General features: G+C 38.9%; 1 protein-coding gene across 12 annotated transcripts in view; it reads left to right on the top strand.

Moving 5' to 3' along the window:
* LOC132406296 (scaffold attachment factor B2-like) overlaps nt 1–14,157 on the top strand; it is an 89,607-nt gene that overhangs the window by 34,017 nt on the left and 41,433 nt on the right. For all 12 annotated transcript variants that reach the window (XM_059991748.1, XM_059991753.1, XM_059991752.1 and 9 more), the window contains 3 exons: nt 1,011–1,048; nt 2,910–3,070; nt 12,044–12,200. In XM_059991748.1, the coding sequence (XP_059847731.1) occupies nt 1,011–1,048; nt 2,910–3,070; nt 12,044–12,200 (356 nt within the window). The remainder of the gene's footprint in view (nt 1–1,010; nt 1,049–2,909; nt 3,071–12,043; nt 12,201–14,157) is intronic.

Raw genomic sequence — 14,157 nt, 5'->3', positions numbered from 1 at the left:
TGGAAGTTATAGAAAGTACAGAGGAGATTTACAAGGATGTTGCCTGGATTGGGGAGCATGCCCTATGAGAACAGGTTGAGTGAACTCTGCTTTTTCTCCTTGGAGCGATAGAAGATGAGAGGTGACCTGATGGAGATGTATAAGATGATGAGAGGCATTGATCGTGTGGATAGTCAGAGGATTTTTCCCAGAGCTAAAATGGCTAACATGGGAGGGCACAGTTTTAATGTGCTTGGAAGTAGGTACAGAAAAGATGTTGGGGCAAGTTTTTTACACAGAGGGTATTAAGTGCGTGGAATGAGCTGCTGGCGACAGTGGTGGAGGCGGATACAATAGGGACCCTTAAGAGACTCCTGGATAGGTGCATGGAACTTAGAAAAATAGAGGACTATGGATAAAGCCTAGGTAACTTCTAAAATAAGTATATGTTCAGCACAGCATCATGGGCTGAAGGCTCTGTATTGTGCTGTAGGTTTTTTTTGTGTTTCTATATTTATAATAGTTCCCAGAGTTAAAGACAATATTCTGGCTGAGGTTGAATAATGTAAATTCAATGTAATTTACATTTAATCTGCATTTCTGTGTAAACAGGGTTCTCTTGTCATTTTAACAGCTATTTCATACCTTTCAAACGCTCCAAGGTCCTCCCTTATTCTGCAAACTCCTGTATTTATTTCATACCTTCCACCTTGTATGTGTTGTGAATGCTCCTTTATTTCCTTGGATAACTTACAGAAATTTGTAACATTTGGTCTGTACCAACTTTTGTTAAAAGTGCATCCATCCTAAAGTATATTCTTTGATACATCCTCCAAAGCTCCGCATTAATAATAATTGTTTTCTTGTGAAATATTATTATTAATTTGCCATTCCTCACTCTTGGTTGTATTCCCTGAAGGTAAAATGAATTTTATATAATGTGCATAACAATAACCATCCTGTTTCATGAGAAATAGGAACAACAGTAGCTGAGGTTTTGTTAGATATATAACATTTTTGTTTCTTTCTAGGATATCGAGATTCAGAAAGAAGTCGAGAGAGGAGGAGGGTAGGTTCTTGATGAACATAAGAATTCCATGTCTGCATTTGCTTTAGCTAAACTCAAATAATTGCAGTTTGAAGAGAGTGAAAAGTACATTAGCTTTCCAGTCATTGCAGTTCCTTCTCATTGGAAAATGAGCATTATGTTGAACAATTCTTTGGAATTGAAATGTGAAGTGTAGGGTGGGATGCTTCTAATTGACTTTCTCATTAAGAAATAAACATACTTTGTAACTAACAAACGCAGCACTTTTAATTTCAAAAGGCCAGGTTAAGTGAACTCTGCCTTTTCTTGTGGTATTTGCCTCTGCCTAATTTAACCAGCCACATGCCTGCACATTATCTCTGTAACTGGGTTTCCTCTGAGGCCCCTGGACAGTTGGTGTTGGAAGGTAGGAAATGTGGCAGCAAATCTGCAAGCTTCATAACCACAAATAGCATTCAAATATGAGCTGGGAAAAATTGGGATAGTAATATGGGTTCTTTCAGATTCACCTCAGAAGAAATGTGGAATGCTTGGTTTAAAATTTCCTCAAAGGCAGTACCTCTGACCAAACATTACTTCATATGCAATATGATGTGAGACAGTGGCTCTACTAGTTGTGCCACCAAAACAGCTCCAGTGATCCAAATATGGTCTTGAGCTCTGGTGCTATTTATGGGAAGTTTGCATATCCTAGGACATGCAGATTAGATTAATTTACCATTGAAAATTATGTGCTAGAATTTGGAATTTACACCCCATAGGCAGCAATTCATGCTTATTTTATGGAGGGTGAAACTGGAAACTCATGTCTCACCATTTTAATTCATCTTTGTCTATGCTTATACCAAAGCTATAATGACACTTGGAGCCAGGTTGTTTTTACTGAACCCACCTTGAGCGGGTTATTCAGTCAATTTTTCTACAGGGCCTTTCTCGTCACTTGTTTCCATTGCCTCCACCAAGTCCACTAGTACAGTGTCAAAGTCTGAGGCCACTGCCTTATCTTTGTAGTGTTCTTCCTATCTCAGCTAAAGGTGACTTTAGAGAAAACTGTCAGTCATTGTACCTGCCTTTTAAGAGGTGCTGATAGTACTGAACACACATGTTGACCCCTGAAAAACAATGCATGCAGCTTTGTCTGCTCTCAGTAATCATTGCAATTGAGCAGACCTTGGTGTGTCATTGGAAGCAGAGGACACAGGTTATCACTATTGCTAATTTTGTCTTAGTTTTCAGAGATTGAATTTTTGTTTTGTGAAATATAGTGGATTAGAGAGGGTAACAGAAAGGAATTAATTAGAACAGGGATAGCTGGCATCATGTCTACCAATAGCCATACAGTTATGGAGAGGAACTGTATGACCTTTCGGCCTATTGAGTCAGTGCGACCATCAGGCGTCCATTTTTACACTATCTTACCCAAGCTGATTTTATTTTTCCCATATTCCTTTAATTAGTGGTGAGGAGAAGTGACTGGAAAGTGATTGTTTCCTTTGGATCTTCTAAAATGCTTCTCTTTGGCGTTTTTGATTTGTGCATGAGTTTGGCATGAGCTTTCTTCATCACTATATTTCAGGTGATTAGATTATTGTTTGTTTGATTTTCCTGTGCAATTTCATTATTCCCCTCATAAGTATTATAGTACTGTGAATAGCTTGAAGTACACAGTCCAAAATTTCATTGAATTGCAAACGTGGAGTCTTGTTATATATGACATGTTGTTCACTTACCATGAACTGGATCATAGGCTCCAAGTTAGAGAAATGCATTTTCCTAACCACATTAATCAAAACCAATTGTGTGATAATACTAGTTTTGTGCATCTTGATGCCTTAGATCAGTGTTCTAATGTCTGTTTTTCTTGGGGTGGGTGTATAAACAGTCTAGGTCCAGAAGTCGTCAGAGGAGACTTCAGAACAGAGATAGAGGAAGAGATTTTATGTCCTTTGATAAACTTATAGCAATGAGAGAACGTGAGCGAGGACGTGAACGAGAACGACATTGGGACCACAGGAGAGACTTTTGGGAAATGGAGAGATTCAGGTCAGTACAATTGCTGTATTCAGATAAATTTTTAAAAGCCTTCCATAAAATATGGAACTGTGAAATAAGCTGTTTATGATTTTTATATCCATCTATATATGATATAGATCATCTTTGCAAAGTTTAGTCGGACAGGGAGCATCTCTGAAGTGAACTGATCAGGTGACACTTCAAGCCAAAACCTTTCATTAGTTCTTCATGTATCCTGATGAAGGGCCTCGACCCAAAGCATTAGCTATTCATTTACCTCCATAGATATGTGCCTGACCTACTGAATTCCCAGCATCTTGTCTGTGCAGCTGAAAGAAGTGCTGCTATTTGTCATACGTGTAGCCCATTCAGCCCCGTAGGTTTTCTTTGCTAATGTAATTGTAATCCAACTCATGATCCCCTTCTTTTTTACCTCCCTTGCATCTCAGCTACCCATCTACCCCTTCCTATTCAAAGCTGATCTTTCTCCTAGTGAAAGCAAAAGTTTCAAAGACTTCAGACCCTCAGAGAAAATTATTATTTCATCTTGTCTTAAATGGATAGCTCTGTATTTTTAAACTACGTTCCTTACTCTGACTTTTCTCACAGTACATGAGCACATCAAAATAAGATTGAGCAGGACTTTGAGCTTGACCTAACCTCCTACATGAGTACAAGAGTGCAGAGACACTTTTTCCACTTGAGAGGTGTGGTTGGGTGCAAGAGGAGACCATCTCCACATGAGTCAAGTGCAGTGGGGAGACATTCTCAGCACGTTCACTAGGGGATTGGTTTCACTCATGTTATCTCTTGCTCTTCAACAAGCCTAGCTTGTGCAGTAAATCCACATGCTTTTTCTAGGTATTAGAATCAGGTTTTATTATTATTGACATATGCTGTGAAGTTTGTTGGTTTGTGGCACAGTATCGTGCATAACAAAAAAAGACTGAATCACAGTAAGTATTTATAAAAATGTGGTGGAGGGGAAGAAGGTGTTTCTGAAATATTGACTACATCCTCAGGCTCCTCTACCCCCTTGTTGATTGTAGTAATGAGAAGAGGTCATATCTTGATAAGGGTGTTTCATAATGGATGGTGCCTTCTGGAGGCATTGCCTTTTGAAGATGACCTTGATGGGGGGCCTTTAGTAACATACCAGATCTCCTGAAACTCCTAATGAAATATAGCCACTAGTGTGCCTTGTTTGTAAATGTAAAATGTTACAATAATGTTTGTTGCAGTACCTTATCAATTGCCTCCTGAAAAGTTTCATAATCCCGATTCACCTTCAATCCACAGCAAGTCACAGCTTCAAAGGGCTGTCATCATTCAAACATTTCCTTTTTATAAAAATATTTTGGCTTTGTGTGATCTTGAGTGTTTCTTTCTGCCTTATATATCCTTCAGCATTTTGGTGATGAAGATGTGGAGTAAACTGGCTTGTGGTTTCCTGTCTCCCTTTTTTTGGATAAATGTTTAAATTTGTTCTTTTTAAATCGATTGTAGCCTTCCCAGATTTTGAAAATTAAAACACATGGTAGCCATTGCATCAATATTTCACGAGCTGTTTTGGGGACTCTGGGATGGACCTGGAGACATCAGCTCACAGCTCCAGCAATTTCCTCAGTACCTCTCTCCTTGTGCCTACAATTTTCCAGAATTTCTCCTATTCCCTATTATTACTACTTGTATTCCTATTGGTCGGCTTTTCTGTTTCTTGTGTTCTCTCAACCTTTATTTTATATCCTGTCTCTTAACCATTCATTCTCAGCAGACTGAATTCTGCAAAAACATAATGCATTGTACTGGAACAAAGCATCCTCTGTTGCATACAGAAGTTGACGTAGAATGTGCAGACAATCATGATGTTAATGTTAAAATCATGAAACGTTACTATTTGCAAGGATTGCAAGAATATAGAATTTGAACTAAAATTTCTTGATAGTCTTCTGGTCAGCTATCCCCGGTTTTCAAATGGAAGCCAAGTGAGGTAGGCTATTAAGGGGTTGTAGTAAAGTTACTAAAATATTATAACAAAAGGATAGTTTTAATCTATTAAAGTTACATTAAATAAAAAACAAAATGGAATTGTAGGGGTCCAGGCAAAATAATTAAATTCTGGTCTACCATTACAAAGGACATATAGAAATTCAGAAGACAACATGTGGACCTTTCCACGAGAAATGACTAGGTCTCAAATGGGGATTTAGCCATAACTAATTAAAACATTGATGCTTTTATTGGGAGTTGTTGGCTGTCACCCATAGATCTGTATGCAAGTTGGGGATTCGTGAGTAAAGATGAAAGTTGTGAACTTTGGCTCAGTTGATTGCTCTTTTTATGGCAGCTGAACTTTGGGGAGTGCTGACTTCCAGAGATTTTCCAGCACTACTTCTGAAAAGTAACTTACTGGAAGTTCATTGCGACCATTCATTTCAAGGTGGGAGGGAGGGATGCTGCAGAAAAGTTAACTACAAGTTTCATATTGTGTTTTAGGCTTTTGAATTGTTTTAGTCCTTTTGGGTTGTAAACTGTCTTTGAAATCTTTTAGTATGGTTGTGAATGCCACAGACATTCAATCTACAAGGCATACAGTCGGCCTTCCTTATCCACGGATTCCGCATGCGTGGATTCAACCAACCGGATCAGGAAGACCCGGAAGTTCTTTCTCCAGCACTCATTGTTTGAGCATGTACAGACTAATTTTTCTTGTCATTATTCCCTAAACAATACAGTATAACAACAATTTACATAGCATTTACATTGTATTAGGTATTATAAGTAATCTAGAAATGACTTAAAAGTACAGGCAGTCCCGGGGGTATGAATGAGTTCCATTCCTGAGTCCATCTTTAAGTTGGATTTGAAGTCAGAACAGGTACATCCGGTATTATTTAGCGTCAGTTAGTCAAACGTTTTTCTTAGTATATAGTACATATTTTACCTTTCTATGCATATAAAACACTTAAGAAACATAGGTATTTCAATAATTCAACCACTGCGTTGCTTAGTAATAATTGTAGCTTTCATTGGGGCAGGGCCTTTCACATGCTCCATTAAAATTATTCTGATCATTGACCGACTGTAGCCTAACACTTTTCCAATAACTAATGGCATTTCACCTCTTTCCGATCGCTTTATTACTTCCACTTTATTTTCATTCAGGATTGTGATTATTTTCGTGAACAGAAACACTGCGGATTCAGAGCTGTGCCGGGTCCTAATGTCCACCGCTCTGAACATGTTAAATAAAGTCCGTGGTTCCACTGGGTCCTAAAGACAATCACACTGATTCAGGTTAAATAAGGGACTTGAAGCATCCGCAATCTTTGGTATCCGTGGGTGTCTCGGAACCAATCCACCACGGATAAGGAAGGCTGACTATTTGTACTTGCATGGCTCAAACAATTCTTAGGATGGAATTTGACTGAAAGGCAGCTGGTTTCTTGAGTGGTGCTTAAGCTTGGCCCACTCTAGTAAAGAACGGGCTTCAGGGTAAGGCAAGTGGCAACGTCAGCTAGCTTAAAGTGCAGGACTTGTATATGTCAACCAAAATTAGGCAATCACTGCTATTTGAAATGCTTTATTTCGGCATTGAGGGTCATGGGGTTAGTTCTGAGGTAAGGTGGCAGCCATGTGTGGAAGAACACAGCAGTACAAGGAGCCAGATGGCCGCCTTCACAATTTCAAATAGGAGGCATATTTCCATCTCAAGTTGTGATAAATATGTGTGTAAGTAACCTTGCTTTAAAATAAAACTATCTTTGTGTACTTAAACCCTTCTAATCTATACATAATGTAAGTTTACTACTTCTGCAATATAAACCTGTTTGGATTGCAAAGGAGCTTGTTTGTTTTACCGTCTGCGCAAGAGCATTGTCTTTGTTATACTTGGGATACTTGGCACAATTGAGCCTGATGTAAACAGAAAGAATGAGGGAACTGAATAGTGCAAGATGGATGTAGCCAAATGAATAAAATTTATTTGTATAGCAATGCATAAAACAAACTTCATTTGTGCCCTACTGTATTGAATTAGTCAGCACGCTCTATTCTCAAGTATCACTCCAAGTGAGAGGCATTATGTTGAATGGGTAGTGGCAACTTTTACCCTGCAGATCCAAGTTTAGTACTCCGGTGCTCTTAAAAGCTTGTTCTAAACTAGGATTTCAATATCTTCTAAATAAAATCCAAAGAGTTGACTTTCAATTGGGATTCCTACATATTATAACTGGTCATTGAGGAGTCTCAGATTTTGCTCTAGGAAATCGAGAGAGAAACTCCTTCATTCTCCTGAATAATGCCAAATAATGCCATAGCTGAAAGCTGTTGTTATAATTTCCCTTTAAAAATGTTAGTTCAGCCACAGAAGATCAAACTTTATGTGCATCTGCAATAAGATTGCTGGGTAATTTTTCAGATTCTGAAGTGTCCTTGCGAGGCCAACCCGGGAAATATGGGCATGAGATCCTGCAGATGCTGGAAATCCAGAGCAACACATACAAAATGCTGGAGAAACTGAGTAGATCAGGCAGCATCTATGGAAATTAATCAGCAGTCAGCATTTTGGGTTGAGATTGTACATCAAGACATTTGATGAATGGACTCGGCCCAAAACATTGTCTGTTGATGCGATTCTGTAGATGCTGGAACTATGGGATTGGTTTCCTGTGAGTGAAAGATAGGGGAGAAATGTTCATTAAAGATTTTGGTAGGGCAAGCAAACTTGTTTCTTCTAACTAATAAATCATTGGAGAATATAGGTTTCAGTTAATTGACTAGAAAGCAAAAGATATGATGACACTGGCAGTAGGTTCCTGGAGATGTGTTGATGGCCCTTAACTAAAATTGGGAGGAGCTAGAGGTAGTCAAGTATTGTCATGCAGAAAGTGGGTGATAGAAGGGACAACTCTATAATAAGATTAAAAGCAAAAGAGATAATGCAAGTTTAAAAAAAAGATGGATGAGCAAAAGGAGGACTTGCAGCAACTGCTAGATGAAGGTGGAGTGAGCACTGGAAATGCTAATTGTCAAGAATTGTTGAGCAGTGTTTCAAACTGCAAAGAGAAGCTTTTCCTTCAAAGTTTAAGAACTTTGCAGTCATGTGGGAAGAAGAGAAAAGAGGTCCATGCAGGGATAAGGTGGAGAATTAGTGGCAGGATGAAAGCTGGTCCACAAGTACATCACTCAGACTGTTTTACACAGTATAGAGAAGACCACAGTGAGCAATGAATACTGTTGATTAGGTTGGAGGAACTGATGGCTTTACCTGAAAAGAGTTTGAGACATTGTTCTTTCATGTTTCTCAATTTATGTGGCTAATTGTATTTCTGCACACATGGAAAGGTATTGCAAGAAATTGAAAAATAACAGGGTTGTTCACGCGGGTCTTCTTTCCTGATATGGATTGTCACCTCCTTAGCGCAAAATGTTTAGATGGGGCGGAATTTTTTGGTAGGTCCAGAAAGGATTCCAGGCTCAATATGTACACTAGAGTAGAGGCTATTTTGGATTTGGTGCAAGGCAGTAGGTGTGCTGAGCTGGTGTCATCTCTGTGGGAGGGCATTTGGGAGATTGTGACCACAATTTAGGGAGAGAAGAGGAAACATGCCTGGAGGTAGGGGACGTCCTTAATGAATACTTTTGCTTAAGTGTTCAGCAGCAAGAGGGGCCTTGGTGATTATGAGGACAGTGTATTGATGTTAAGAAAGAGGATATGCTGGAACCTTTGGAAAAGATTAGGATGGATAAGTCCCTGGGGCCAGGTGGGATATACCCGAGGATATATACCGAGGGAAGCGAGGGAGAAGATTGCTGCCCCCTTGGTAATGATCTTTGCATCCTCTCTGTCCACAGGAGTGTATCAGATGATTAGAGGGTATCGTAGATTATTCTTTTGTTCAAAAAGGGAGGAGGGATAATCCTGCAAATTATAGATCAGTGAATCTTACTTCAGTGGTGGTGAAGTTATTGGAGAGGATTCTTAGAGACTTTATCTCTACTGGGAAAGGTATACCCTGAACAAAAAGGATGGGTTACACCTCACCAATATTTTGCTGGGAGGTTTGCTAGATTTGTTGGGGAGGTTTAAACTAATTAAGCAAGGGTATGGGAACCAGAGTATGGAGTATTGATGTATAAGTAGAAACAGGTTGTGCACAAGGACAGTCAGATACTAGGGCAAAATCACAGACAGTGGGATGAGTTAGTGTAGTATGGGGGCAAAATCAAAAAGGCTGATGAATACAGGACTGTAAATGTTATATTGAATTCACTCAATATATGGATTACGGTAAATGATCTTGTAATGCTATTAGAAATTGGCAGGTATGCCATTGTGGGCATCACTGAGCTGTGGCTAAAAGGAGGTAATAATAGCTGGGAGCTTAAAATCCAAGGAAATACATTGTATGAAAACATCAAGCAGATAGACAGAGGAGTGGTGTGGCTCTGTTGCTAAAAGAAGAAATCAAATCATGAGAACAAGCTTTTAAGAACCCTGGAGTATGAAACTTCAATCTGCATTGTAAAAGATTACACTACCCATTCAACATAATGCCTCCCACTTGGAGTGATACTTGAAAATGCAGCACACTAGCAAATCCAATAGACTAGGACATAAATGAAGTTTGTTTTATGCATTGGGATACAAATACATTTTATTCATTTGGCTATAAGATGATAAGAGACAAAGATGAGAGACCTTCTCCCCAGGACAGAAATTGCTAATTTTAAGGTGTTTGGAGGAAAGTATGGGAGATGTCAGAGCCAAGTTCTTTAGAGTCCAGAGCGTGCATGGAATTCTCTGCTAAGGGTTGTTGTAGAGGCATATACATTAGCGGCATCTAAGAAACTCCGTGGTGGCACATGGATGATAGAAAACTGGATTACTATTTAGGAAGGGTAGGTTAGATTGATCTTAGAGTAGGTTAAAAGGTTGGTACAACATCATGGGCTGAAAGTGTAATGTTCTAATATGAAGTTGACGGTGGAACTGGAAGGGTAAATACAGAAAGAAGAAAGGAAGTTGGATTTGAGCAACACACACAAAATGCTGGAGGAACTCAGCAGGCCAGGCAGCATCTAATGGAAAAGTACAGTTGACATTTAGGCTTGAAATGTCAACTGTACTTTTTTCTATAGATGCTGCATGGCCTGCTGAGCTCCCCCAGCATTTTGTGTGTGTTACTTGGATTTCCAGCATCTGCAGATTTTCTCTTGTTTGTAAGGAAGTTGAATTCATCACTTTGGAGGCATTAAGAATGTGGTTAATGTTCAAAGCTTGTGTCTGGAAATTAAGGACAAAGGTAATTTGTTCCTGGTTTTAAAGTACAAGTCAACTGTTGATGCACCATCAATAACTCTTGGAGACGGGAGTCGAACAGTAGGCTTTTATTAGCTGCAAGAGACCACGATTAGCAGCAAGAGACCACCAAACAACATCCTGGAGACTGAGGGAGGAGCAGTGCCTCCAACCGCCTTTATACAGGGGTCTGGGAGGAGTCACAGGAGCAGTCAGCAGAGGGGCGTGTCCAGACAGGTATATGTAGTTCACTACAACTGTAAAAAAAAATTAAGTAGTCATAGGTCCTGCAATGACGAAGAAAAAGCAAAGGTGTATTGGAAGCACTGTAGGAATTTGCTATTACTAGAATTGATATTACTGAAAATAGAATAATAAGAAGTGGCTTGGGGAAGAGGCGAGGCTTAGTCAAGCTGTCTTTGTGAGTCACCAGCTGTGCAGAGAATACTGGACCCTTCCCTAAACTGTAAAAGGAAATTTGAAGATGGTGATAATTTTCTAACTCACTGTAAAAGCCAAAGATGGCACAGATACTAGAATAAAAAGGTACATTATGGAGCCTAAGTAGAACTGAAATACTGTGATCCATGTCTCCTACAGAGTTAAACCCATATGAGTTGCTGCAGTTACGGCTTTCATTTTGAGAAAGTGATAGAATCAAGGAGCAATCAGTCAATGTGAGAGCTGTTTCAGCCAAGAGGAGAATAGTGGTGATGTAAGAGACCAGTGGATGCTGTGATCTGGAACAATAAAAGACAACTAGAGGAAGTCATGGGGCAAGCAACATCTGTGGTGGGAGGAGGAAGATATTTCAGTAAGATCAATTTCTCCCTTCCCCATTCTCTCTTTCCTCACCTGCACCCACCAACACTGATGTTGTTCATTGCAGCTTTTTTTTCCACTAAAGAGAAGTGGAAGCGGACCAGGTTGCTCTGGAGTGTAGATTGGATATCCATGCTGAGAATGAGATGGAGAAAAGGCCAGGAAACAAAAAAGTTAGATAGTATTAGAATGATCTGAATGTAAGGGATGAAACTTGGGGGGGGCGGGGGAGGGGGAAGAACATTAAACATTACTGTATGTACGGAAAGAATAGGCTAAAACAATTGGTCTCCTGGAGTTATTTTGATTATGGAGCCCATTTTGAGTGATGAAGACTCATGGCCAAAGAAATGGACATGGATATAAAGAGGCCAGAATAGGAGTGCAGCTTCAAAAGCTCAACTCTTCAACGTAGGGAGGTAAAGGCTTCTGAGAATTAATTGTGGTCAAGATGGGAAGATCAGAAGCAAATGGTGAGATTGGTTGAGGAGTGAATTAAAGGAAAATGGAAAGAGGATCTGGAAGAATGTTTGAATGCAAGTTGATCCTTTATTTGAAAGCATGAAATACAGTAAATGTTTAGGAGTGTTGAATAATGATGAAATGGAACTGAAGGCTAGAGCAGGTCAAAGAATGTGAATTGGTTCTGCTGAAGAGAAGGTTCAAAAACATATTGCATAGTGATGAGAATTATATGATCAAGAATGTATTGCCCAACTTCTAATGAACTGGATATCTGCTGTTAAAGAAGAAATTTGGATACCTAAAGGGGAATGCAGTCAAGTGGGTCAAAATACTATATCTGACACAGAATTGATGGAACAAGTGACCTTGTTTTGTGAGATTCCATGAAAATCCAGTGCTTTTCTCTCCTGCAGAGAGCGAGATATATGGGAGCGAGAAAGCCGACGGGAACGTGAAGGTAGAGAAATGCTGGAGAGGGAACGAAGCCGCTTGCAAATTGAGAGGATGCGACTCGAACGAGAGAGACTGGAGCGAGAAGCACTGGAAAGAGAGAGGTTACTTATAGAAGAAGTAAGTTAAAAATCTAGGCAGTTGGTCAAAGTCTTACAGCACGGAAAGAAGCTATAGCTGCTAACAATCTTGATTCCAGCCAATCCCCTGGATGAAAAACCCATTACTGTGTAACCTGCCTCTGTTCCTCATGATTCTGTACACCTTGGTCAGGTCCCCCTGCTCTAAGGAAAACAAACTGAAATAGTCTACCCTAATCAAATCCTGGTGAACTTCTTCTGCATTTTAGGTTAAGGCTAGAGTACCATATGCAGATCTGAACAATTTTTTACAAAATTGTCCCATACCTTCTCTGTTCTTAGGTTCTATGCCCCAAATGCTACCTTCATTATAGTATATTACTGTTCCTCAATATTTTGAAGAATTACACAATTACTCAATTACCCAAGGACTGAAATAGCCAAGGAAGGAAGATGCCGCATTTTTGATTTGCAGAGCATCATACCTGCAGATTTCTGGTTGACAAATAAATTGAGAAATATATAAGATACAAAATTGTACCCAAGAGACTACAGTAGTGCCTACATTGGAAGGCTATCTAGAAATTACACATTTATGTTAAACGTAATGACAGTTGTATGGTAACTTGCGGGCTACCCACAAGGTTCAGTTCTTAGCTCTTAAAATTTACTATTTATATTAATGACCTGGAAAAGTGGGCAGTATTCACATTTATTGGCAATACTAAAAAATTAACAGAAATGCACATTGTGATGAAGATGTTGTAATTCAATTGATAATTGATTTAGTGGATATGTGAAAATTTAGCAAATTAAGTTTAATTTGGGAAAGTGTTAGGTCATTAACTTGGTGAGAAATCAGATTATTATCAAATAGAGACTGGAAATGAGTGAAGTACGGGGGATTTAGGTGTTCTATGAATCACAATGTTCAAGAGCAACAAGTTAAGAAAACAAATAGAACATGGGTCTTTATTGCAAATGACTTAAGAGTTTAGAAATGGAAAATTTTTTATTAAAGTTGTACAAAGTGTTAGTGATGCTACACTGAGAGTAGTGACACAGTTTCGATTCCCCTATTAAGAAAGGATTTAGTAACATCTTAGGCAGTCCTGAATAGTTAACTAGACTAATTCCTGAAATGAGAAGATCATCTTGTCAGGAGAAACTGATCAGTTTGTGCTTGTATTCTTTGAGCTCAGAAGAATGAGTGCTGAGGTGTTAGAGACTTAAGTGCTAATGAAAACAAAGGAGCACATTTTCAAGGTTGATCTTTTATAACGAAAATGTATAGACATTTATAATGAAAATCAAGGATTCCCTACTCCAGCGAGTGCTGGAGACTAGATCATTAAATTTATTTAGAGGAGGTTTTTTTTGTGAGATCAGGGAATGGAGGTCCATGAGGATGTGGCACATAGGAAGAGTTGAATGAGTAGATCAGCCATGGTCACATTAATTGGTTGGGAAAGGGTCAGAGGAGGCTTTCCTACACTTTTTCCCTTGTATTATATTGGGCAAATTAACCTTGAGGAAGAAAGAGTTGGACTTGCTGAGCTCATTGTTTATATTGAGTTATTAGGGAATCCATGTAACCAATAAGATCATAGTTTGATTCTAGCTTAGACTATTTGCTGAGTCGGGGGAAAAATAGGTAATTGTGATTGGTTTCCAAAATAAATAATAATAACCATCCAAGGTGACTTCAGTTGAGAGGTTTCTCACACTCTTTGCATGGTCAATTTGAGGAAACTTCAGAATTATTATGGATGCCCCCTAGCAAGTACTTTAGCTATAGTCATGACTTTTAAAAAAAATCATGGTTTACTTCAGTATTAAAGGTATAAAATTATGGTTTACTTCAGTATCCTTTTAATAAAAATGTTAAAGTATTTGGTAAAATATTCATTTTAAGAACTGCACTGTAGTTGAATCATGCAGATATGCTGAGCTAACTGATGTCGGCTTTTTAGGACAATAGACAGTAGGTGCAGGAG

Source organism: Hypanus sabinus, chromosome 16 (assembly GCF_030144855.1).
Source record: "Hypanus sabinus isolate sHypSab1 chromosome 16, sHypSab1.hap1, whole genome shotgun sequence".
Lineage (NCBI taxonomy): Eukaryota > Metazoa > Chordata > Chondrichthyes > Myliobatiformes > Dasyatidae > Hypanus > Hypanus sabinus.
This window is presented reverse-complemented; position numbering and strand designations above follow the sequence as displayed.